The sequence below is a fragment of the Mustelus asterias genome, chromosome 12 (assembly GCF_964213995.1).
Source record: "Mustelus asterias chromosome 12, sMusAst1.hap1.1, whole genome shotgun sequence".
In the NCBI taxonomy this organism is placed as follows: Eukaryota; Metazoa; Chordata; class Chondrichthyes; order Carcharhiniformes; family Triakidae; genus Mustelus; species Mustelus asterias.
This window is the reverse complement of record NC_135812.1, coordinates 12,881,763-12,908,594: the sequence shown is the minus strand read 5'-3', so window position 1 is coordinate 12,908,594 and position 26,832 is coordinate 12,881,763. Positions and strand designations below refer to the sequence as shown.

At 43.7% G+C, this 26,832-nt stretch overlaps 1 protein-coding gene and 1 pseudogene across 4 annotated transcripts in view; both read right to left on the bottom strand.

Annotated features, from left to right (window-relative positions):
* Window positions 1-278: 278 nt before the first annotated feature.
* Window positions 279-26,832, bottom strand: part of spata22 (spermatogenesis associated 22) — a 77,204-nt gene continuing 50,650 nt past the window's right edge. For 3 of the 4 annotated variants that reach the window (XM_078225930.1, XM_078225929.1, XM_078225931.1), the window contains 2 exons: window positions 13,977-14,074; window positions 279-1,236 (listed from right to left, as the gene is read on the bottom strand). In XM_078225930.1, coding sequence (XP_078082056.1) covers window positions 1,045-1,236; window positions 13,977-14,074 — 290 coding nt within the window. In that variant the 3' untranslated portion in view covers window positions 279-1,044. The remainder of the gene's footprint in view (window positions 1,237-13,976; window positions 14,075-26,832) is intronic. The other variant, XR_013499216.1, reaches the window with a different exon arrangement.
* Window positions 20,970-21,174, bottom strand: LOC144502075 (U2 spliceosomal RNA; annotated as a pseudogene).

The following is a 26,832-nucleotide window of genomic DNA, read 5'->3' as shown; positions in this document are numbered from 1 at the left end:
ACTCACTAATAATATTTAAACAAAGTTTTAAATATGAAAATCAGCTTCTCGTCCGCCAGCAATCCAGACCCAGCAAGATCGCGAGAGACGAGAAAGCGGGCGCAGCCTGGTTTTTCTCCTCTCTCAGGATCTTATCAGCTCGCCACACCGATCGACTGATGAGGCAGTACAATTGCCCCCCCTTAGAATTTTGTTACAACCAAATAACAACTCAAAAAATGCAACGACGACAAAGTGGGTTTTAATCAAAACAATTAAAATTTATTAGATTGTGGCACAATATGCAAAATTTGTTATTGATGTTTGTGGGATAAGATAAACTCAACATAACATTTTCTGGTAGTCAATGCTGATCACTTCTAAATAACCCTGTAATAATGATGTTACAGTTATTAATCCTCTTTTGTGATCATCGGGACACAACAGATACGATGCTCACTGACAGGCAATGTCTGCAATAAGACAAGAGAAGAGTAAATTTAAAAAATCTTGGCATAAAATTGAAACAGATCTCAAAGTTTAGATGATTGTTCTTTATTGAACTTATGCTTACCTAAACTTCTTCATTGGGTGTCAACTTGCAATCAATGAGAGGAAAGCTCCCCCTTTAAATTGTACTCTTAAATACAGAACCTCAGTAAATGATGCAGGGAGAACTTTAAAAAACTGTTGGTAAACAAAAGGTGTATTTGGATACGAAACAAGTTTGTGTATGTTCATAAGAGGCATCGCAAGTTAGTGGTCTGAATCCCACATTTTTCAAAAGAACCCTGCAATGGAATCTTTGCGCCTTAACAAGCACTTTAAAACAAATCCGTAATACAAACATAAATTCAATATTAAAACATAGGATTTAAAGATTCAGTAAAAATATTTTTGATTCAGAAAATACCTTCATCCGATCAATAGTTGTAATTTTAAAATTAAAGATTTGAAACAGTATGAAATCCATGTTGCAAACTGCACTTTACAGTGCCCTTTCTTTCAGCCTCCCACATAACAAAAGTAAATGCCATCTTTTTGACATTGGTTATTGAGAAGTATTCAGACTTCATTTAATGTCTTAACAAACTGTGTCATTTCAGCATCTGCTACGCTAACAAATTCAGCAAAGGTTTTCTGTTCTTCAGCTGAGGCAGACCTAACAGACACACATTTAAAAAGGTTTCTTCTCTGGTCATAGGTCCCCATGCATCTGTGTACCTGTCCTCTGATCAGCCGTGGAAGGTCACGGTCCTGTTGGAAATAGCAAAGACAGGCTTGACATATCAACCAGTGTATTAGTATTCAGTGGGAAAAAAATTCAAAACATTTGGTACACTACAAATCTCACCAGCACTAGATGCTAATATAATAGCTACATTGGGCCAAATACAAAATAGAAATCGCTGCCAAGCACTATAATTTATTCATTAGAACCCATGCCAAGATTAAATAAAATTTAGAAAGACTGAGTTGGCAGAACACAGCTATAAAATGAAACAATCAAGAAGGTACAGATTTTAACAATGATTACAAAACCTATTTCTGAATTGAGCAGTAATTAGTCTGTCAATGCAGTCTGAAGTTGCTTTTTATATAAATAACAAGTGAAGGTGCAATGCAAGAATGTATCAAGACACTGGGCTGTACCTTCGCTACTGAGGCAGGTACCTCGAGTCGGGAGATTTCCTGACTCACTGTACCCCTCCCGGTGAAAAGTGCCGGATGCACACAATTGCCTCTTGCATGATGGTTGTGGGGCGGAGCGGTGGGGAGAGTGGGCGGGGAGGGGGGGGGGGGGCGGTATTGGTAGGGGAGCCAGGCCCATCAGCCTTGAAAGCAGAGCTTATGCAGCCATGTAAACGGGTGAGGGTTGAGGAAGGGCGCAGGGTTAAAAGGTCCACATCAGTTCTCTGCAACTTCATCCCAGTTCTTTTCGAAGCTCTTAGGTCCTCCAGCCCTCACCCTTTCACCCACATACCCATACCCACTCATAGTCCTACCCACTGCCCATAGCCCCTCATAGTCCTCATGCCAACTCAGTGCCCTCATTCATCCAACCCATCCCTTGTCCCCTCATATCCCCCTGTATTCACCATGGGGTGACTTCAGGAGCCGTGTGAGATGAAAAATAAACAGCTAAATCTAACAGACATTTCAATCTAAATCAAATCAATTCTCACTGAAAGGGACTTGATCGTGAAAAAAACTCCCATTCATGAAATCCATTCAAAGCTTTTAAGTGGTCAATTGTTTATAAAAACAAACTTCTATTTAGATTTTCAGGAGCTTCTGATAGGGTCTCACACAAGAGGTTAATACCACAATGAGAGCACGTGATTGAGGGGGAATATACTGGCATGGATTAGGAACTGTTAATGGGCAGAAAATGGAGAGCAGGAATAAACAGGTCAGTTTCAGGTTGGGAGGCTGTGATTAGTGGGATCAGTGCTTGGGCCCCAGCTATTCACAATCTATATAAATTATTTGAATGTTGGGGGTGGGGGGGGAGGCAGTGGGCTGTGGGGGGGGCAACTGTAATATTTCCAATTTTGCAGATGCCACAAAACTAGGTGGAAGTGTGAGTCATGAGGGTTCAAAGGGGTTTAGAGAGGCTGAGCGAGTGGGCATAAATTTGGCAATTGGAGTACAATCCCCTTATCCACTTTGGTAGGAAAGACAGAAACTCTGGGGTGATCTTGAGCCCGCACTCTCCGTCCGCAGGATCGGCGGCGGGGGCTCAAGATCTAGTGAAACCCGGAAATAGCAAATCTTGCTGGCAAGATCGCGATTTCTGCCATCCCTCACCAGTGACATAATCAGTTCATGTCCATAATGGGCACGATTTACATCTATTTAAATAAATTTGAATGTCATTAAACACCCCCTCACCAGATCTTCCCCCTTCGCTAAATCTTTGTATTATGATGTCGCTTCAGCAATTTTTACAACATGTTCACCCAGACGTCAACCTGTTGTGGCAATCCCAAAAGTGCGCAAAGGTGAGTATCGGCCTTGGGGGAGAGGGACATGATACTGCCCCCTGATAAAGGCTGACACTGCCAGGCTGGCACTGTGCCAACTTGTGCCGGGGACAATGCCAGGGACAGACTCTAGTGGGAGTCTCATGAGGGGGGCATGTATGTGTAGTGGTGGAGGGAGAGAATGTTCAATGAAGTGGGGAGGAAATACTGACAATGACTGTTGGGGGTTGGACAGGAAGAGCGAGAGATTCTGGTGATTACTCTAAGGGGGACAGACAGCGAGATGCCGGCATTGATGGGGAGTGGGGGAGGATGAGATGCTGGCACTGATGGGGGGGGAAAGAGATGCCGGCATTAATGGGTGGAGTAGAGGGGAAGAAATGATGCCAGCATTGATGGGGGGGCCAGGGAAATGTTGACGTTGATGGGGGGTAGAGATGCCAGCATTGATCGTGGGACAGGGAGATGCCAGCATTGATGGGGGGACAGGGAGATGCCAGTGTTAATGGGCGGGGGGGAGAGATGCCGATGTTGATGTGGGCTGGGGGGTGCGGTGGGGAAGAGAGATGCTGGCTTTGATGGCGGGGAGGAGGGGGTGAAATACTGGCGTTGATTGGGGGGGGGGCCTCTGACACCTCTGTGTTGGGGTGGGGGGAGGCTATTTGTTGGTCTTTAAAAATGGTGCCACGATTGAGTGGGGACGGCTTTACCGGCATGTTTCAGCCCCGCCCTTGAAAATGATAGCATGAAACACGTTCCTCTTTTTTTTTGACAAAGTGCCATAAGATCTGGTGAAAAACCTGCCTGTTTCTATGGAAAGAAACATGCCAGTTTTCTGTCAGATCCTGGCACAATTTTTGGTAAGATTCCATCCGCAGTGTAATTCTTAAATTGCGAGGGGTAGGGAAGTGTTGAACATCAAAAGAGCTTGGGTGTCCTTATTCATGAGTCACTGAAAGCCAACATGCAGGTACAGAGAGCAATTAAGTAGGCAAATGATATGTTGGCAGTTATTACAACAGGATTTGAGTATAGGAATAAAATTGTCTTACTGCAATTACATAGAGCTTTGGTGAAACCATACCTAAAGTCTTATATGCAGTTTTGGTCTCCTTACCTAAGGAAATATATACTTGCCGTAGAGGAAGTGCAATGAAGGTTTACCAAACTAATTCCTGGGGTGGCGGAATTGTCCTATGAGGAAACATTAAATATACTGGACCTTGTTCTCTGGAGTTTAGAAGAATGAGAAGGGATCTCATTCAACCATTTAAATTCTTAGAGGGCTTGACAGGGTATGTGCAAGAACAAGGATGTTTTCCCTGGCTGGAGGTGGGGGGATGAGTGTTGTCTAGAACCAGGGGACACACTCAGAAAAAGAGACATCATTTAGAAACATAGAAACATAGAAACCCTACAGTGCAGAAGGAGGCCATTCGGCCCATCGAGTCTGCACCGACCACAATCCCACCCAGGCCCTACCCCCACATATTTACCCGCTAATCCCTCTAACCTACGCATCTCAGGATTCTAAGGGGCAATTTTTAACCTGGCCAATCAACCTAACCCGCACATCTTTGGACTGTGGGAGGAAACCGGAGCACCCGGAGGAAACCCACGCAGACACGAGGAGAATGTGCAAACTCCACACAGACAGTGACCCGAGCCAGGAATCGCACCTGAGACCCTGGAGCTGTGAAGCAGCAGTGCTAACCACTGTGCTACCGTGCCGCCCACGGAAAGAGATGAGGAAGGATTTCTTCACTCAGAGGGTGGTGAACCTTTGGAATTCTCTGTATGTTCAAGACTGAGATTGATAGTTTTCAAAACATCAAGGGAAATAGGGATCATGCAGGAAAATGATGTTAAAGTAGAAGATCAGCCATGATCTAATTGAAAAATGGAGTAGGCCCAAAGTGCTGAATGGCCTCCTTCTGCTCCTATTTCTTATGTTCTATTCAGACTCTACATCAGCTAATTGTGTAATAGATTCATTAAACTGTCAATCAAACTCTGAGCTCAGAACGTCCACTGAGATAAGTGTAAGTTTTGAAACTCAGCCCATTTTTCATAATGGTAGAATAGTAGCTCCTGGGAAAAGGTCAACAAAAAATTCTATGAAACTTCACAACTAGATACTAACCTACACTAACTGACTTGTCAATCAAGCAATCCAGCATAGGGTTAATTTTAACTCCCAGTGACAGCTTCAGCCTGTTTTTTTCTAATGTTTAAAGAGCAAGGCATTTAAAAAACTTGAGATTACGGTACTTAAACAGACTTTATTCACCCTCCAAGATGTTTAGGTCTACTCCATCAATTTGTGTTTCCCACACTGTGGGTTAAGATACTAGTCAAAATGTAGTCTGTTTGATCTCAGCACTGAGTTCAAATGTCCCTGCTGATTTCAAGTTTCATGTTCCCTACTAGCAAAAAATTAGATCTGTTGGAAATGCTGGCAGAACATCTCTTTTTACCTTCTGCCAATTTTAAAGATCCGCAGCATCTTTTCGATTCCATGATGTGTCAGGATGGTTCAACATCTATTTACATCTGCAGTAACTCATGATTAATTCTCACCTCTGTTTGTGCTCTTAAAAAGTGGCATGAAGTAAGACATAGGCTGGGATTTTTAAAAGGGTGTGCGGTCTGGATCAGAGGTGGGCAGGCGGGCATGCAATTTGATGCCACTGGCCTCCATATGGTTTCCTGCCTTGATCCCAATCTCAAGCCATTTTGCATGAGGGCTGCTTGGGGTCATTCAGCTGACCACCAGAAAGCAGCGGGCAGCTAATTCTAGTCAATTAAATTTAATTTTAGGGCCGTTCCCATACAACTGTCAATCAGCAATATGGGCTGCCCACTATCATCTGGACCAATTTCATGGGCACAGAGCAGGGCCCAAACAGATCATGCGAAGGACCTTCCCCCACTCACAGTGGACCCATCATGGCCAATGGGCCATTGCTGCAGTTGCTAGCCGTCCCTAGAAGGAGTTGCCCATCTAGGATTGTGCCTTTTTGAAAAGTAAAATAAACATAGCTTCACTCGTCTCTCAGTTTGCATCTTCATCTCGGCTGATCACTATGTGCTGAAGCACTTCCCTCTGGAGAGACGGTGGATTGGACGGTAAACCTGTTTCTATGTCTCTGAGCCATATAGGAGGGTTGGTATCGCTGCTGCACTGTAAATCAGGAGCTTGGTGCCCAGTCTGAGGTTCTGGTCTTCAAACACTCTTCCGCAGGCAACCGAAAACTGCCCTGGCACACTGAAGGTGGCATTGAACCTCATCGTTGATATCTGTCCTTGCTGACAGTAGCATCCCAAGGTAAGGGAAGTGATCCATGTTGTCCAAGGCCTTGTTGTGGATTTTGATAATCGGGGGTAGTGCTATATGGTGGGGGCAAGTGGTAGCGGACCTTTGTCATACAGATATTTAGCGTAATGCCAATGATCTCATACGCCTCAGTGAAGGTGTTGATGATGGCTTGGAACTCAGCCTCCAAGCTCCAGCAGATGACAGCATCGTCTGCATGCTGTAGTTCAATTACAGAGGTTGGACAACCTTGGATCTGGCCTGCAGGCAGTGGAGGTTGAACAGATTTCCATTTGTTCGGTAGTGTAGCTCCACTCCAGCAAGGAGCTTGCTGAGGGTGAGATGGAGCATTGCAGCAAGCAAGATTGAGAGGAGTGTCAGTGCAATGACACAGCCTCGCTTGACCCCAGTCCAAATGTGAATTGGGTCTGTGGTGTATCCGTGGTGTATCTGTAGTAAGGATCACAGCTTGCATATCATTGTAGAGCAGGTGGAAGATGATAACAAACCTTTGGGGGCAGCTGAAATGGAGGACACTCCACAATTCCTCACAGTTGAATGTTGGAGGCCTTTGTGAGGTCAAAGAGGGCCATGTACAAGGATTGGTGCTGTTCCCTGTATTTCTCTTGCAGTTGCTGCGTGGTGAGGATCATGTCTGTTGTGCCCTTAGTGACCGGAATCTACACTGGGAGGAGCTCTTCAGCTACATGAAGAAGTCAATTAAGGAGGATTCTGGGGATGTCGGCCTGAACGAGAACACTGACGTTGGTGCTATATAACTCATTCAAAAATATTCAGCATAAAACTGCAGTTCCTCTTAACTTTAGCAATTGTAGCTAAAGTGAAGTTGTCATCTTTTTCATGGTAGCATAGATCACACGGTTAGGAAAATAATTCTCCAAAGATTATATAAGTAGAAACCAAATTGTCAGCTGTTGAAATACAGGAATTTATCATCTTAGAGGACTCTGTGATTTTGCCTGCTTCTTCCATATTTGATCATAGCTGGATGAGCAGCAGAAGAATAAATGTTTTTGCGATTAAGTGAAGGAATTTTTCAAATTCCTTTTATTTAAATATCTAGGCTTCCCATTGTACTATTCACAGTCAGCTGATAATATAAAATTATTTACACATAAGATTGCAACAGAATTGGGAGAGAGCTTTCAGAAACTCAATGCACAGAATTAGTTGTTTGCCAGAGCACATAGCTGCATGATGATAGGTGACATATCAAAATTGAATGGGAAATGGACACATCATAAGTGCTGACTGTAAAGTACAATTAAAAATAGTAATAAATGGAAGTAAGGTCTGCGGACAGGAAATGTGTATCATATTCAAGGTTTGTAATATATGGATGAGGATATAGGTTACAGTCAGTGATACTACCTGATAAACTCTTTACATGCTATGATATTCTTATGTGTTCTATTTTAATATAGGAAGAAGGCAAATGCCTCTACTAAAGTGCCACACAGAATGACATTGAGCATATTAACTTTTCATCAGCTAACATCACCAACAGTATATTAATCTTTATTGTGTGGAGATGCCGGCGTCGGACTGGGGTGGGCACAATAAGAAGTCTCACAACACCAAGTTAAAGTCCAACAGGTTTCTTTGGTATTTCGGAGCTTTCAGAGCACTGCTTCGGGGAGTTCCTGGGGGCAGCACTTCAAAAGCTCGTGATACCAAATAAACCCGTTGGACTTTAACCCGGTGTTGTGAGACTTCTTACTTAATCTTTATTGTTATTGATAATTTCTTTTTCTTAAGCTCAAAGAATACATCACATGAAAATTAAAATTAGACAAGTTTTACTTAGCAACTAGGTGTCTCTCGGAGAACAACAAAACTACAGCATGTGTTGCCAACACAAGAGATTTGAACCCTATGGGAAAATAATAAAGCTGTTTCAAAACTATACTATATTTTACCTTACTAGCCAGAGACATGCGATGCTGAATTGAAAACAACAACAGGTTGCTTTTTGAGAAAATATCTATCACAGCTGTGGTAAAGTTGGGAGTGAAATTAGTGAAGGGTTTTCTTTACAAGTTATCGTGAATAATGTGTTATGCAACTCAGAACCACAGAACCAAACTTTACAAAGATTAGGCAGGTGGATGACCTATGTGTGAAACTAAGTGGAATGTAAGATAACAGGCAGAAAATTCTTGAACTGAAGCATTGGTAAATTTGTTCAGCAAATTATTTTGGAGGTTGATTTTAGTCTAATTTAACATGCATAATTAGTTGGCACATTTTTTATCATTTTGTAAATTAGTTCTCCATGTAGCAGTGTAAGTTTTAACTTGGTGATGTCTGTTATATTGGCACTTTCCCAAAGCATTATATAGCTTCAAGTGAATTTATAATCTGGTTTTATTTTTACAGACAAATAAAGGCTTTAATTTTATGGGTTTATTTTCCAATTTGTCCCTGGATAAATCTTACCTTCAGCACTCCTTGCAGAAATTTTGGCTGAGAAAGGGATAGGGATAAACTTGAGCACATTAGGTTAATGGATGCAAAAGAAGCAACTAGCAGCAACCCTTTAACATATCCAATTCCTCCATTTACTGATTCCTTCCGCAACTCTATAGAATGACAAAAGTAATAATAGCTAGTGCTTGTGAAAGGCCCCAAAATTTGTCATGGCTGCGCAAACCTCACTTGTAATTCCGTGGTGTTGCAAGAAGCTAGAAATCCTGTCCACTGGAACCTTATTGTGAGCGTGTCTGGGACATATGATACGTTCCATAGAAATATTTGATGCTGAGATAGACTAAAGAAGATACATGATTTATAACCATAATCTTTATTCCCCGCCTTAATGAACACAAGATTTGCCACTAAGGAAGAGTTACTTAAGTTAATCAGATGGAACTGCGGACTCATTCCGCATTACTGACATTAATTTATATGGAGCAGACTGTAGATGTGCTTATATCAAAAAGCCAAAATCCTCTGTATGGCAAACACGATGATGGCAAGGTTTTTTTCTACAGTATGATGCTCCACCCTGTGGTCCAGCTGAAAAATTACAACTTCTATACCTACTGCATGCAACCACTCTCTTGCAATGTATTTGGATGTCCAAAGATGTGTGGGTTAGGTGGATTGGCCATGCTAAATTGCCTCTTAGTGTCAGGGGGGTTAGCTAAGGTAAATGCATGGGGTTATGGAGATAGGGCCTAGGTGGGATTGTGGTCGGTGCACTATAGGATTCTATGATTCTATGAAGATACTTATGGATGAAGGCAGTCATTTGACTAACCTAATTCAGAGAGGTTCTAAAGATCGATAACCCATTTTAGGATTCAATTGTTTTATAAATAATTCCAGGCGTTTTTCCCTCCACTACCCTATCTAGAAATTTATTCCACATTTAAATTAATGGGTATGGGAGGAATATTTTCTTGAAATCAGTCCTAAGAAGTATCCTTGTCTTGTTTGGCAATTTTTCTCAAGTTCTACACCCAGAGCACAATTAAAAGTAATATATCAGGTTCACTTTTTCCATATTTTTTTTTGTTTATATATCCAATTCAATCCAATCAAAGTCCAATTCAAAGTCTCAGCAAGTGAGACATTCCAGATCCAAGCTGACAAGACAGGCCTCTCACTTCCTGTCTTGGACTTGATCTACATGATCCAAGCTGATTGGAGGAGGCATTGCACCTCCTCCAAGTCTTGATCTCATTTGCATCTTAGCCAAAAGGCCGAGATGCCACTTTAAAAAATTGCATATGCTTATATACTCCAGAAGATCATCTCTCAGATGCCTCATTTCCACATTGAAAAGCCAAGATTCCCCAGCCCTTCACACTGAGGATTAGCCTCCTTGTCTTTCTCTATACTGTCTCCGAAGCTCGAATGTCCCTCCTTTTCTTTTGTTCTTTCACAGGACTTGGGCATCACTGGCTAGGCCAGCATTTTATTGCCCATCCCTAACTGCCCTCAAGAGGGAGGTGGTGAGCCGCCCTCTTGAACTGCTGCAGCCCATGTGTTGTAGATACGCCCACCGAGCTGTTGGGCAGAGATTTTCAGGATTTTGACCTAATAACAATGAAGGGGTGGAGATATAGGGTAGAATTTTCTCTAAAATATGCAGGGTGTTGCAGCAGGCAGGAAAAGCAGCATTCAAGCAACTAGCGCCAACGGCAGCTTTCTCTACTGTATCATGTGGCACACTGAAAAATGAACTGCAAGGGGCAGGTCCCATAAGGTCATGCTGGCAGGGCGAGTCCATTCCGCCAGAAACTTCGATTTTTAATTTGAAAAAATTAATTTTGCAAAAAATTAAAAATGGAACACACTCCCCAGCACTTCTCCTTGACACTGCCCAGAAACCTCCCACTGACACTGCAGTGTAAAACAGATTACTAATATACTATGAACCCATTATGAACTCCTGGAGATTTCACCCATATAGACTGCTCACAGTAAACGCCCATGAGTGACAAATTAAACAGAATTCCAACCATGATTCCATGTAGGTGCCCCCTTAATTTGCATGGAGACGCGTTTTCTGTCCAGTTAAGAGAAGCAAGCTGGAGGATCAATGAGTGGCCTACCAGTTTAAAAGGAGCAAAAGGCTGTAATAGAGCATAAGTAAGTAAAAGAGTGCTTAAACATGGAGGCACTCTCCCTCTGCAACCTCGTAATAAAATAAATAAAAAACAAATGCAGCAGCCAGACCACCACTCTGTACGGGGAGGGGAAATCACTCTTTGAGCTACACTTGGAAGCAGGGAGAGTCTCTAGGCCTGAGCGATGGCCTCCTGGTCTGTCCCTGGATGCCAGCTTCCAGACAGTTGAACTTTCCCCATCAGGTCAGGAAACTAGAAGCCAGCTAGAAAATCCCAGCCCTCCTACTTTTAGTGTGCTTAAGAAGGCATGTGAAATTGGTATTGGTGTTATTCTGTTGGCTCCAAACCTGCCTAGGGAGTAGGATCAGGAAACAGACTTGCTGGACTGTACCAGTATTTTCGGGCCCAATCTGTTTCTGTTCAGACCCTCAGTAGGGCCCAAAAATCAACCCATTTTTAGCTATTTCAACATGATTCACATTTGCGCGATAATGTATTTTTTCTTCCCATGTATAGCAATTCACATTTGTCAACATTAATTTTCATTTGCTAATGTTCTTTCCATTTAAACAACTTTTCCATCTCTTTCCAAAGTTTCTGAACTGCCTCTCCTGATTCCACTGGCCATCTGTTGTGTCATTTACAAATGTGGCCACTTTTCATTGGGTTTCTGAGTCTAGGTAATTTATGTAAGTTAGAGACAGTCATGATCCAAGTACTGAATGTTGATATACCATTTATTACTTCTCCAATTTTGACCTCACGATTCATGCGACTTCCCAACAGTCTACCAGTCTGCCAGCCATTGACAGAGTTTATCATCCCCACAGCACTTAATTACTAGCCTTCTATGTTTAACTTTGTCAAAAGCCTTTTGGAAATCATGATAAACCACATCACAGGACCTATCACCGTCCACTTGAATTTTTACTTCCTCAAAGAAATTGAGGCGGTTGGTCAGGAAAGATCTTCGCTTTCTGAATCCATGTTTCCTAACAATAAATTATATTATTTTATAAGAAATGGAAGACTAATATGCTGTGGTTGCATGTGTCTGTTATTTCACCTTTTGTATGGACACATTAACCTATTTCCAACATTTTGATACCTCCCCAGTGGCCAATTATTCCCTCATTATGATTCTCAGTGCTTCACAAATCTCTTCTCTAGTCTCTTTCAGAACTCTACCATCTATCCCATGGGATTTATTTGTTTAAAACCTGATTAACCTGTCGAGGACTTCCATCTCATTTATAACTAAATCATTGATTTTACTTGGAATGTCTTTTTTTGGAGCGGGCTTGTTGCCCATATATTTTATGAGAAGGTTTTATTCGGAATATTTACTATTTTGTGTTCATCCTTAGTTTAGCCCTAGCTGCTTTCATTTTTTTCCAAATCTCTTTTTCCCTCTCTGCAGCCATTTGTAATACATTGCGGCAATTTCCTAGGCCACTGTTCCTTTCTTTCTGCAGGGTTTGTTCATACCATTTTTCCTCTTCATCACAGTTTTCACTTGCTGATCCATTTATGTTACATTCGGTTAGTCTGAGCTTGTTAGTTTGGGAATGTAGAGGTTTAGGGGTGCTTTGTTAGATGCAACTAAATCTCAATGACTTTTTAACTCTCTCCTCAAAGATACTCCTTAAAACTTGTTTGTGGCTCTGTCACAATTTGTCTAATAGGCGGCACAGTGGCACAGTGGTTAGCACTGTGGCTACCTCACAGCGCCAGGGACACGAGTTCAATTCCTGGCTTGGGTAACTATCTGTGAGGAGTCTGCGCGTTCTCCCTGTGTCTGCATGGGTTTCCTCCAGATGCTCCGGTTTCCTCCCATGATCCAAAAGACGTGCTGGTTAGGTGCATTGGCCATGCTAAATTCTCCCTCGGTGTAGGCTTGGAGGGCCGAAGGGCCTGTTCCTGTGCTGTAATTTTCTTTGTTCTTTGTACTCAAACAGGTGCTGGAGTGTGGCAACTAGGGGATTTTCACAATAACCTCATTGCAGTGTTAATGTAAGCTGACTTGTGACACTAATAGAAAAACGTTACCGCTCCTTTAAGGCTCCTTGGGACATTTTGCTATCTTAAAGGTGCTACATAAATGCAAGTTTTGTTTCTCATTTGCGAACACCCACAGCAAACACATCTCTAGTTTTCCTTTCACCCCTGTTTTCTTTACTTGTTATGTTTCCTGTTTACATGTAGTTTGATTATTTTATTCCCAGCTGCTCTCACTTGATTTTTTTGTGACCCATTCCTTTACTTTTGGCCTCCTTGTGTGCGCAATTTGCCTTTACTTTTTTTGAGCATTTTTATTTAATTAGTTCATGGGATGTCGGCATCACCGGCGAGGCCCGCATTTATTGCCCATCCCTATTTGCCCTTGGGAACGTGGCAGTGAGCCAATTTCTTGAAATACTGAAATAATTGTGGTGCACTAGTAGTGAGGGAGTTCCAGGATTTTAACTTGGCTAATACCTGTGAAGAAACAATGATCTATTTTGAGAAAGAATGGTGTGTGACTTGGAGGGGAACTTGGTGTTACCATGTGCCTGCTGCCCTTGTTCTTCTAGTTGGTAGAGATAGCAGGTTTGGAGGGTGCTGTTGAAGGAGTGTCAGTGAGTGTTGCCATGCATCTGGTATATGTTATCATTTAATTTGACTTATTTCTGCTTCCCCTCCCCAACCAGTTTGGACCACTCCTCATCGCTTTTTTAGCTACTCCACAGGTGTTCTCTTTCATCTTAGTTTCTTTCCTTTGCGTTTTTCATTTCTTGGGTGCTATCCTTCTAAATCTGGGTCCCATTTAAGAAAACATCTGAAGTTATTGATCATTCTGGTTTTCTAGGTCCGTTTACTTTTAAATAATTCCTTGAAACTTCACAGGCAGTCTGTGATCCTTATGCTTTACCTCAGATGGATGTTGACTTCTTTGGCATATCTATGCCCCAAGGTTTATCGATTTAAAAAGAAACTTTGCAGGAACTCTTTGGAGCAGCTGCCACATCAGTGGGCCAGAAGTGATTTATGACCATGAAGAAATTCTGTGTTGGCAGCGTTTCAATGTGAGTTAACATTATGGAATACCGTACTTACCGTTTCATAAAACACAGATGGAACTGAATCCTTTCTATCTCTCAGAAGAAATTCTTTCGCACTTTGTTCCCCCGCTCTGACAGCAGAATCTAGGGGAGCTGTAAAATAAAAGATTGTATAGATTTAAATAGGAAAAAGTTTATTTTGCATTCATTCATTTTTTTAATTCTTAAACGGAAAATACTTAATAGTATAAGTTGTTTTTGATTTAGGAACTAAGATTTATGGTGTTCACTCGTTTGAAAGGATGTTGTAGTGGGAGGATCCAGTTGTAGTCCACGTTAGGACAAACAACATAGGCTGGAGGACCTGTTTGGGGAATATCAGGAAGTAGGGACCAAATTAAAGAACTGGTCCTCAAGGGTTATAATCTCTGGATTATTACCCAAACCATGTGTGAATTGGCAAAGAGAGAAGAAGATTAGGGAGGTAAACACATGGCTAAAGAAGTGGTGTGGGAAAGAGGGGCTCCATTGTGTGGGGCACTGGCATCAGTATTGGAGCAGGAGAGAACTGTACCGATGGGACGGGCTCCACCTGAATCAATCTGGGACCAGGCCCCAAGCGGAAAGGCTAAATAGGGAAGTCACAAGGACTTTCAACTAGTTAATGAGGGCAGGGCTCAGTAGAAGCTAGTAAACGTTCCAGAACTAATCATAGAATAGAGAGTAGAAATCATCATAGAAATCATAGAAACACTACAGTACAGAAAGAGGCCATTCGGCCCATCGAGTCTGCACCGACCACAATCCCACCCAGGCCCTACCCCCATATCCCTACATATTTTAACCGCTAATCCCTCTAATCTACGCATCCCAGGACACTAAGGGGCAATTTTAGCATGACCAATCAACCTAACCCTAGTATGGAAATTGGCAGGAATAAAACTTCAGGCACAGCAGATAACGAGACAACTATGGGAAGGGGGGGCAGTCAACACAGCACTGAGGGTGCTGTACCTAAATGCACGCAGTATATGGAACAAGGTAAATGAGCTGGAAGCACACATTGTAACTGGAGGGTACGATGCTGTGGGCATCACAGAAACGTGGCTGCAAGGGGATCAGAGGGAGGATCTGAATATCCAAGGATATGTGTCCTATCAAAAGGACAGGCAGATGGGTAGAGGAGGCGGGGTTGCCTTTTTGGTAAGAAACAAAATTAAATCATTAACAAGAAGTGATAGAGTCGGACGGCATAGAATCTGTATGGGTAGAGTTGAGGAATCACAAAGGGAAAAAGATCCGATGGGAGTTACGAACAGGCCCCCTAACAGTAGTTAGGATGTCGGACAGAAAATAAATCAGGAGATTGAAAAGGTATGTAAGAAAGGCAATATTACAGTAATTATGGGGGATTTCAATATGCAGGTGGAATTTCTACAGAATGGTTTTTTGGAGCAGCTTGTGTTAGAGCCTACAAGGGAACAGGCACTTCTGGATCTGGTGATGTGTAATGAGGCAGACTTGATCAGGGAACTGAAGATGAAGGAACCTCTAGGGGGCTGTGACCACAATATGATAGAATTCACCTTGCAGTTTGAGAGGGAGATGTAGGAATCAGATACAACGGTGCTACAAATGAGTAAAGGAAACTACATGGCCATGAGGGAGGACCTGGCCAGATTTGATTGGAAAGGGAGCGTAGCAGGAAAGACTGTGGAACAACAGTGGCAGGGGTTTTTGGGGATAATTCGGAAAGCACAGCATAAATTCATTCCAAGGAACAGGAAGCATATTAAGGGAAGGACAAGACAACCATGGCTGACAAGGGAAGTCAGGGATAGCATAAAAGCCAAAGGTAAGAGCATACTGTGAGGCAAGGAAGCCAGAGGATTGGGAAGCCTTTAAAAACAAGCAGGCGACAACTAAAAAAAAATAAGGGTGAAGATGAAATATGAGGGTAAGCTAGCTAGTAATACACAAGAAGATTGCAAGAGTTTTTAAAAAATATATAAAAGGTAAGAGAGAGGCAAGAATGGCCATTGGACCGCTGGAAAATGAGGCTGGAGAAGTAGTAATGGGGGACAAAGAAATGGCAGAGAAACTGAATGGGTACTTTGTATCAGTCTTCACGGTGGAAGACACCAGTAACATGCCAGAATTTCAAGAGAGTCAGGGGGCAAAGGTGAATGTAGTGGCCATCACTAAGGAGAAGGTGTTAGGGAAGCTGAAAGGTCTGAAGGTAGATAAATCACCCAGACCGGATGGACTACATCCCAGGGTTCTGAAGGAGATAGCTGAGGAGATTGTGGAGGCAATTGGCGGTGATCTTTCAGCAATCACTGGAGTCAGGGAAGGTCCCAGAGGACTGGAAAAAGGCTAATGTAACATCCCTGTTTAAGAAGGGGGGGAGGCAGAAGATGGGAAATTATAGACCAGTTAGCCTGACCTCGGTCGTTGGTAAGATTTTGGAGTCCATTATTAAGGATGAAATTGTGGAGTATTTGGAAATGCATGGTAAAATAGGGCTGAGTCAGCACGGCTTTGTCAAAGGGAAGTCATGTCTGACAAATCTGTTAGAATTCTTTGAGGAGGTAATGAAGAAGTTCGACAAAGGAGAGCCAGTGGACGCGATTTATTTGGATTTCCAGAAAGCCTTACAGAAGGCTGCTAAGTAAGCTAAGAGCCAATGGTGTTAGAGGCAAGGTACTGGCATGGATAGAAGATTGGCTGACAGACAGAAGGCAGAGGTGGGGATAAGGATGGCAACTGGTGGTGTTCTACAGGGGTCAGTGTTGGGACCACAACTTTTGACTATATACATTAATGATCTGGAAGATGGAACTGAGGGCATGGTTGCTAAATTTATGGATGATACAAAGATATGTAGAGGGACAGGTAGTGTTGAAGAAGTGGGGAGGCTGCAGAAGGACTTGGACAGGCTAGGAAGTGGGCAAAGAAGTGGCAGATGGTATATAACGTGGGAAAGTGTGAGGTTATGCACTTTGGTAGTTAGAGTAGAGGCATAGGCTATTTTCCAAATGGGGAAAGGCTTTGGAAATCTGAAGCACAAAGGGACTTGGGAGTCCTGGTTCAGGACTCTCTTAAGGTTAACATGCAAGTTCAGCTGGCAGTTAGGAAAGCAAATTTAATGTGTGCTTTCATTTCTAAAGGGCTAGAATACAAGGACAGGGATGTAATGCTGAGGCTGTATAAGGCTCCGGTCAAATCCCATTTGGAATATTGTGAGCAGTTTTGGGCCCCATACCTAAGGAAGGATGTGCTGGCCTTGGAGGGGATCTAGAAGAGGTTCACTAGAATGATCCCAGGAATGAAGGGTTTGTCATATGAGGAGCAGTTGAGGAGTCTGGGCCTATACTCGATGAAGTTTAGAAGGGTGAGGGGGGGGGCTCTAATTGAAACTTACAGAATACTGAGAGGCCTAGATAGAGTGGATGTGGAGAGGATGTTTCCACCAGTGGGAGAGACTAGAACTCAAGGGCACAACCTCAGAGTGAAGGGACATTCCTTTAAAACTGAGAGGAGAAGGAATGTTTCAGCCAGAGGGTGCTGAATCTGTGGAGCTCATTGCCACAGAGGGCTGTGGAGGCCAGTTATTGAGTGTCTTTAAGACTGAGATGGATAGGTTCTTGATCGATAAGAGGATCAAGGGTTACAGGGAGAAGGCAGGAGAATGGGGGTGAGAATCATATCAGCCATGATTGAATGGTAGAGCAGACTCGATGGGCCGAATGGCCTAATTCTGCTCCTATATCTTATGATCTTATGGTAATATCCCCCCAATCATAAATCACATAAGGTTCTAGAAACTTAACTATATGGCAAGATAGAGCACTTTAACTGATGAATTCAGAAAGTTTATTAGCCAATAAACAGGTAACAAGTCAGAAAGATAGAAAGTAAAGTATCAATTAACAATAATAAGCAGTAATTAACAGTAAGAGGAAAGAGCTAAACTTTATCAATTGAGCAGACTTCTCACCACCCTTCTAAGACCAAGTCGTGAAGTAATAACGTTGAAAACAGCTCTCAGCACCTCTCCATAAACATCTCTATTCTCACCCTTCTTCTCTGCCTCTCGTAAACATCTCTCTCCCCCTCACTATCTACATCTTTCTCTTTACATCTCGCTTCACATCTCTGCCTTTGTCCAATTTCTGAGGTCATGTACCAACCGACTCAAGAACAGCTTCCTCCCTGCTGCCATCAGACTTTTGAATGGACCTACCTCGCACCAAGGTTGATTTTTCTCTACACCCTAGCTATGACTGGAACACTACATTCTGCACTTTCTCCTTTCCCTCTCTATGAACGGTATGCATTGTCCGTATAGAGCGCAAGAAACAATATTTTTCACTGTATACTGATACATGTGACAACAATAAATCAAATCAAATCAAATCAAAAGTCTCTCAGTCTCTGCCTGTCCTTACCCAATCTGACTTCTCGCGACCCTTTCTTATACCTTAAAACATTGAAAGCCCACTTTAGCCAATTGTTGGAAAAATAGCCAATTGGTCTATAACTTGTCAATAATGAAATAAGAATTAGCCCACTGGTTTTTAGCTAATCACACACATTGTCTCAGCTTTAAGACAGCCCTGATGAAAGGTCATCCTGATTCGAAACGTTGGTTCTATTCTCTCTCCACAGATGCTGTCAGACCTGCTGAGATCCTCCAGCATTTTCTGTTTTTGTTTAAGGCAATGTTTTTCCTCAAACAATGGGCAGAATTCTGAGTCCATGTAAGCTGTCAGCGAGAACAGCAAAAGGGCAAAAAATGTGGTGAGAATTGGGAAATGCGATTCACGTCGGCAAGATTGCATTTTCCAGGTCCCTCTCGCCAGTGTCATAATGAGAATTCTGCCATGGAGGGCTGGGAACCTCATTTAAGTGCATTATAATATTATTAGCAAGTCCTCCTACTGAGACTTCTCCCCTCACTGAACATTTATCAGTCGCCAGAGCGATTTACAACAGCTGTATGAAAACGAGAACCTGGCAACCCCACCTCCGAAGGGATATCAGAGGTGAACACTCAGGTCGTCATTACCCTCCAGGGTGCCAGACATAGAGGGGTCAACGGAGAGAGCGTGGGGGATCCAGATAGGTATCTGCGGCCCCCTCTGTGGCTGGCACCCTGGAGGGTAATACCGACCTGAGTGCTCACCTCCAATATCCCCTTTGAAGGTGAAGTTGCCAGGTTCTCATTACTATACAGCTGTTGTATATTGGTGGGGTTGCTTGCAAGCCTTAGTGGCCCTTCATGGCTGAAAGCCTCCAGGTTTAAAAGGGGCCTGGCGGCTGCTGTGTAGGCAGCGCTTCCCGTGTCCTCCTTGCTGGGCTTGTGGTGATTTAACCATTGAGGGATTGCCCTTCCAGAGTGGCAGCTGGAAAGTGGTTGGGAGCATGTGAATCCATAGGCTCAGCAAAGGGGGTGACTGTGAGGTTCTTGCGTGGTGTTCCATAAGAGGCCAGGCTGCATGGGCAGACTCTGACAAGGAGTGTTTTCCAGCCTCAGGAGGCCTGACACAGGGGGGAAGATGACTGCAGTGGGAATGGACCCCCACATTCAGGCAGCGCTGTGGAGCCAGAGGGCATGAGCTGTGTTATTGGTTTTGGAGGCCAGGCTGTCATTAGTGTGTGGGTGGCTGGCTGTTAAAGTCAGAAGGCTTGTTTAATCTGCAGCTCTTGAGAGCTGGGGGAATTAGAGTGCCCTCTAAGGATGAAGTTAACTGCAAATTGCAGTCTTCATGTGCATCAGGTGTGCCTTGCCTACCACAAGGGGAAGCCAGTTGTCTAATCAGCTCCCTGACACTTCCTTCATGAGTCATTGCACCAATTTAGTCAGTGTTGCAATGCATGAGTGTTCCACTGATTGGCACCCAATTATTAACTTTTGTAAGCCAGGTTTGCACTGGTCTTTTTGCCAAGTCTGCCATCATAGGTAAATGCTGTGGTCTTTGTACAGCCAGAAAGTTGCGTAACCTTCGGCATGATCAGAAATGGCATGGTAAGCAATACAAGAAGGCCCCATGTACGGAACTCCAAGGCATATATCGTGTTTGCATGACAGAGAGGTAATACACTTGTGGCCCCCAATGCAAGGCATCATGGTGAAGTCGCTCATCAGTCACCCTGTTCAAGGGAAGATGCGGGGGGGGGCAATGTCTTGTTCCCCCATGAGATTAGAACACAGGTCTATTGATGCATTCAACTAACCTAACTCCTCACCCTTGAGGGGGCAGGGGGTCTAGGTGGACTGTTGAGGCTCACAAGAGCTGAAGTGCTGCATTCGGGTGCAGTTGAGAGGGGTAACTGTGGGAAAGTGGCCAATGTGTGGCAAGGGAAGTAGTGAGGCTCAGTCGAAAGGTGCTCACATAGGAGGATGTGCATGAGTGGAGGTCCCAGGTCCTGACAGGACTGTGGGTCAGGGCATTGTCAGGAATCCTCATCATTCATTTTGATATTCTGAAGAATCACGGAGCCAGTCAAGCTGGCAGTTCTTTTCACTGAGATCGACCAGCAGCAGTGACATTGACATGTCACTGCGTATGCCAGGAACAATGCTCTACAGAGGAAGGGGAGGCAGGACCCGTGGAGTTTCCAGCGGCAGGGCCACAGATGACAGAGCCTCAGAGGAGACACTACCAGCCATGGGTATTCCAACCTGAAGCTTCCTATCTCCAGATGTCACAAGTTCAGTGCTGGAAAAGACTGAGTCTGTCCCGGGGATGGTGGACCATCTCTGCCAGGTGATACAATCACTGCCTAGATTGGGAGGTCACCCATTGCCTGTGGCCCTGAAAGTTACTGCCACTCTGAACTTCCATGGCAGAAGCTTGTTTCAGGACTGCATGGGTGGCCTGTGCGGCATCCCAGTCAACTGCTGCACAAGTGCATGAGGGAGGTCACAGATTTTTTAAATACTTTTCCAATTCAATCAAATCAAGTTCAATTCAGAGTCTCAACAAGTTGAGACATTTCCGATCCAAGCTGACAAGACAGGGCCTCCACTCCTGTCTTGGGCCTGATCTACATGAGCCAAGCTGATTAGAGTAGGTGCAGACTCACCTCCTCCAAGGCTTGATCTCATTTGCATCTTAGCCAAGAGGCCAAGATGCCGCTTTTAAAAATTGCTTCAAATGAAGCTTAAATGTAACCTAATGACCTTAACTAAGCGCAGCATCCTATCCATACTACACTTGATCTTAGCCAAAAGGCCGAGAAGCACTATTTCCAAGGGTCCACATGTGCATCAACTTGGACTGGGACCAGGCAAGCCAGGACATCAGGGCTACAGGCCCACCCTCATATGGGCATGACCTAGGTCCAAGGTGCCATTGACTGCACCCACATGGCTCTGCACTCCTCATGGCGGTATGGGGCGCCATTTTTGAACCACAAGTGATACCATTCCCTCAATGTCCAGATCATCTGTAACCATACGATGTGTATTATCATGCAGGTATGTGTACCTGTTTCCCAGGGAGTGTCCATGATAGTAACACCTTGGGGTGCTCACAGATCCCAGCCATTTTTGAGGGAGAGCAGCGGCTGTAGGGATGGCTCCTTAGGGTCAAAAGGTACCCACTCAGGAGGTGGCTGATGACACCAGTGCGCCATACACCAGACACAAACACCAGCTGAGGCTTGCTATAAGGCTCATGTGTCAATTGGACACGGTTCTGGTGCCTGGAGCGGTCGGGGGGAGCCCTCCAATACAGCCCCCAGAAGGTGTCCCACAAGATAGTGGTCTTCTGTGCTCTGTGCAACCTGGCACAGCGGAGAGAACAGCAGGATCAGGAGGAAATGGAGAAGCGCCACATTGTCACGGGTAAAGAGGATTTTGAAAAGGGCGTTGAGGAGGGAAGACCTTGAATGATGGTCAAGGCCTGCATGGGGTGCAAGACTAGGGACGTCCTCATTGATTCTCAGTTTGGTGACAGGCCAAGATTTTGACGAGAAGACCTCCCCTACCACGGGGTCAGATGTGTGTATTGGTGGCTAAATTCATGGGCAGAGCGCTAAAGCAATTGGTCGGATGTTGCAGGAGAATGATGATGACTTGAAGTGAGGACAGAGCAATGCTCCTCTCATCCACAGCGATATGTCTCACTCCTGCATGGCCGAAAACAACCTGCCAATGAATGGATTATCATTGGACCCAGACACGCTGAATGACAAATCGCAGCTGCTACTGCCTCCTCTGAAGTCAGGGGTCCTGGTGTTTTTCTCCACCTACTTATGAGGTGGACAGACTCTAGAGAATACTGGCAGACATGAGAGGCCTGAGCATTGATGTTCGGGAAGGCGGGTTAACCTTCCATAGATGGGGGTTTGGGGTGCCGTGTTGTGAGGGGCCTGTGCCAGCAGTGGCACATCTTTATTGCATCATCAGTGTGGAAGGTAGGAGAGAACATAGTGCTTTCCTGTGAGGAAAGCCCCAGACTGTGCTCCTGCCAATCCTCTTCCCTTCGGGTGCCCGGGGGACCCTGGGATCCTCCATGGGATAAAGAGTCAGATGGAGTGAGATCCAGAAGCCTCCAGTGCTGACACTCATAGATTTCCACTAGTGCCTCCACCTTGCGGTTGAAGCCCTGCACCATGGAGCTCATGCCCTCAGCCATGGAGGTCATGAGTTGAGCCATGGATTGGACATCCCCCGCCATGGAGTGCATACCCTGTGCCAAGGTCTCCACTGTGGATGCCATGCTCGCAGTGTTGGCTTTGTTGCGTAGGAGTTACAGCAGCATCTCCTTGACAGAAGGTGCTGGGACTCCTCCAGTCAGCTTTGCTGTCCGAGAAGGAATATTGACATCCCTTCCTGATGCTTGCAACTCTGCCTTTGCAGTTCCTGCCAACTAGTTAGTCCCACTGAAGTGTGTGCATCTACACTGGTGGAGGTTGAGGGGACAGTTGTGATGCCTCCTCGATGCTTGTCTCTGAGATGTCAACGTAAAGTCCCTTGCCTTATTAATTGACCGTGCTGAGGTCAAGGGAACAGATGGAGTTTGGGAGGTCTGTGAAACTGATCAGCTACAGTCTGGCAGGAACAGAGGCAGCAGCATTGAAATCATTTAATTTGATGAAAAAAATGAACATCTGGACAAAGCAAATACTGAACAGCAATGAAACTTTGATAATCAATCTTTCCCAGATCCCAGCTCTCCTTTGCACCGGTATTTTGAAGAGGAAGACTCTCTCATTAACACCACGCACAGGTAGTTGATTTTGGCCAGAATGTGACCTGCTTCTTTTATGTGCTGTCTCTATTCTTCCCTGACCCCGTCCACTAATTGGGCAACAGACCAATTTCTAGAGCCCTTAGGGCCTGGCCACGTAAAAATCCCACCTCCCAGCAGACTGGCAACAAAGGTGGGAATGCAAGCCACAATCTGTCCCATCTCCCAAACCCTGCCTAGAAAAGAAAGATCTGGCTCCTCATCTCAGAAGAGATTCAGTTCTCTGTGCTGCTTGTTTCTTTTGTTCAGTTCATTGTCAGTGCTGCCCTTTCTTCTGTTATCTTTGAATTCTTAACCTCCATATTTTCTTCCATGTTTCAATCCACTCTGCATTAGTTTGTCTCATGGGCTTTTCCATGCCAATGAGGATAACACCCAAAATACAAGATGTCTGCCTAATTTCCAGCATTTTCTATTTTTATTTCAGCTTAAGGAGTGCATCAATCATCTGCTCACTCAAGCACATATTATATTTGCTGTAAACAGACATGTTCACATGTTGCTATCGTACTATTTCACCTCTCACCCACCGTGTTCATCTATCTATGGTTGTTGATGAAATACAAAATCACAAAACTTGTAATATTATCACATAATATTGTCCAGGGACACTTCTGGTCACTGACCATTGAAGAATATAAAAATAGCAGTTATCACTGCCATACCAGACTATACTGGCATTGTTGACAAAATTCAGGAAGCACAAACATACGCAAAGTATTTCAATTTAACTTTCCAGTTTGCCTACTCAATGTCACACCATCACACCATGCTTTTAGAGCAATCCAAATTGGAAATGAGAACAGAAATGATACCCAGATATGAGAATGATTTTACAGCTTAATTACAATTATAAATATGGTAACCGGTTGAGATTCTGTAAGAAACTCTGAGGAAGAATTTTAAGGGCTTCTTACGGGTAAAGTCAGTACCAGAATAATTCCATACTTTTCCCAGAATGTTACATAATATGGCATTTCACAATGCAGTTTGTTAGAGCAGATACAGAATGTTACTTTTCACAGCTATTCTAGAAGCAAGTCATAACAAGTCATGAATAGGATGGATGGAATAAATAAATATGGATTTATCTAGCACATTTTACCTCCACAGGTTATCCAAAACATTTCACAGCCAACGAATAACTTCTGTCACTTCGTTACATTTGTATATGAGATAGTCAATTTCTGCACAGCAAGATCTCTCAAACAGCAATGAGATGAGTTCATCTATTTGCTGATACCAGTTAAGAGATAAATGCTGTCCAGAATACTGGGAGAGCTCCAATCTGTTCTTTGAATAGTGCCATAGAATTGTTTACTTCCAGCTGAGAGAGCAGACGCTGTCTAACTCTGTTTAACATTTAATCTGAAAGACAGTGGAAAGATTCACTGGCTCTGTTTGCTGTTGGTGGGAATCCTGACATCTTGCTGAATTGGGTGTCAGGGCTAAAACGTGATTGCCGCAGGGTGGCAAACCTGTCTCCATTCACCCAGCCTGGCCTGCCGGCCCCCATCAGGTTCTCAAGATGCGCTGATTTGCATTTCATTAGCAGGCTAGAAGCACGATTCAGTGGCCTCCTACAATGCACCCACTTCACCAACAGGAACTGCACCGGGGCGCCCCGATCTCAGAAATGTCTGGTTAATCATCGTGTTTCCCGCGATGCTTGAGTTTTCATCTATCAGGTTGGTGAATCAGACGCTGCTAAAACCAGCGGGAAATACTCCGGTTCTCCTGCTGGCATGGGCACTTAGATCCAATTCAGGTGAATCACAGCCAGAATCTCTGACAATGTGGGACTCCTTAAGGATTGCTGTAATGTACCAGCCCAGCTTTGAATCATAAAATCATAGAATCATACAGTGCAGAAGGAGGCCATTCGGCCCATCGAATCTGCACCAACCACAATCCCACCTAGGCCCTATCCTCATAACCCCACTTATCTGCCCTACAAATCCCCCTGACACTAAGGGCAATTTAGCATGGTCAATCAACCTAACCTGCACATCTTTGGACTGTGGGAGGAAACCAGAGCACCCGGAGGAAACCCACGCAGACACGGGGAGAATGTGCAAACTCCACACAGACAGTCACCCGAGGCCGGAATTGAACCCGGGTCCCTGTGACACTGTGCCTTCCTGATTTTATGAGTTTACGTGCCAAAATTCTGGAACTTCAGGCCATGATCCTATGACACACAGCAGATGGTTTCTCTATTTATGGAGCAGGCAAATGCAGAGATTATGGCCTAAATCAATATACTTCTGTCAGAAATTACTGTTCTTTGGAACTAATTTACTCTATTTCTTACAATGAGAAATGTATCCCTCACCAATCCCAATGGTATACAGTAAAAGCTGTACACAGAGTTAAGAGTCATTATAGATACTCTCTGGGGGAATAAAATCAAGAAGCTGAAGGCTGCAGGCAACCTTAAAATCACAAACTACAAGAAAACAAAGCTCAGAGTAACCCAAGGCAATGCCTTACCTCCATCATATTTTGAGCTATTTATGATTCTAAATTGCCACCATTGCACTATCTTTGGCCATATATAACCAGCTTGATGAAGAGTTTTTACTTTTTTTTACTATTCTGTTTCACCCATTAGTTTTCCCTCATTAAAAATATAACCATCTGTAAATTTGTCAAATAATAGCAGTTCCACTTAGCAGACATTCGCTGATTACATTTTTATTCAGCAATTCTTTGTTGAGTTTAATTCTTTCCTTCCAAACAAATTTAAAGCTGTACGGTTAATAGTTCAATTACCATTTTACTTAATTCCTTTCATCTATCTTCATTATGTAAAACTAAAGCTACTGATGAGAACAAACCTAATTAAATACTAATGAAGTACGGGTAACTTAGTCACGAAGTGCTAAAGGTTTAATGGCACACATACAAATTTGCTTTCTAGCTCATTTTATTTCTTCTTTTCATCCTGTCACTGGCCTTTCCAAATTACATCCTCACAATGTAAAGGAGCGTGCTTAAGAAATATAATTTTTCTTTATTCTTTCGTGGGATTTTTGGTTTCATTTCTTCAGAAACTGGCCTATTGGCCCAACCTTTAAGTATCTTGTGTCTCACTTTGGACAGAAGTGGATCCCAACATGACAATTTCCTGTGGGTACTGGAGCAGCTGTAACACTTTCTTGTAAAGATAGGCGGCTAAGTGCATCTGCGTTCGCTATGTATGTTCCAGTCGGCACTTGAATGCATATTCATAGGTAGACAAAATTAACGCCCAACATTGAATTCTTGCTGATCTGATTGCTGGAATGGCCTTGTCTTCTTTAAAAAGACTCAAGAGCGGTTTGTGGTCAGAAACTATGGTAAAGTGCCTACATTATAAGTACTGATGGAATTTCTTGACAACAGAAAGTATTCATAATCTCTCTTTCTCAATTTGTGAGAGGATTCTTGAGACATAGCCCATTGGCCTTTCAGATCCGTCTTCCATCTCATGGGACAACACCACACCGATGCCATATGGAGATGCATCGAAGATCAACACCAATTCCTTAGATGGGTTGAAATGTACTAACGAGTTTGAAGAATGCAGCAATTGTTTTACTCTGCTGAAAGCTTCTTTCTGGAGAGTCTTCCAAGACCAACGCTGGTGTTTCTTGAGTAGAATAT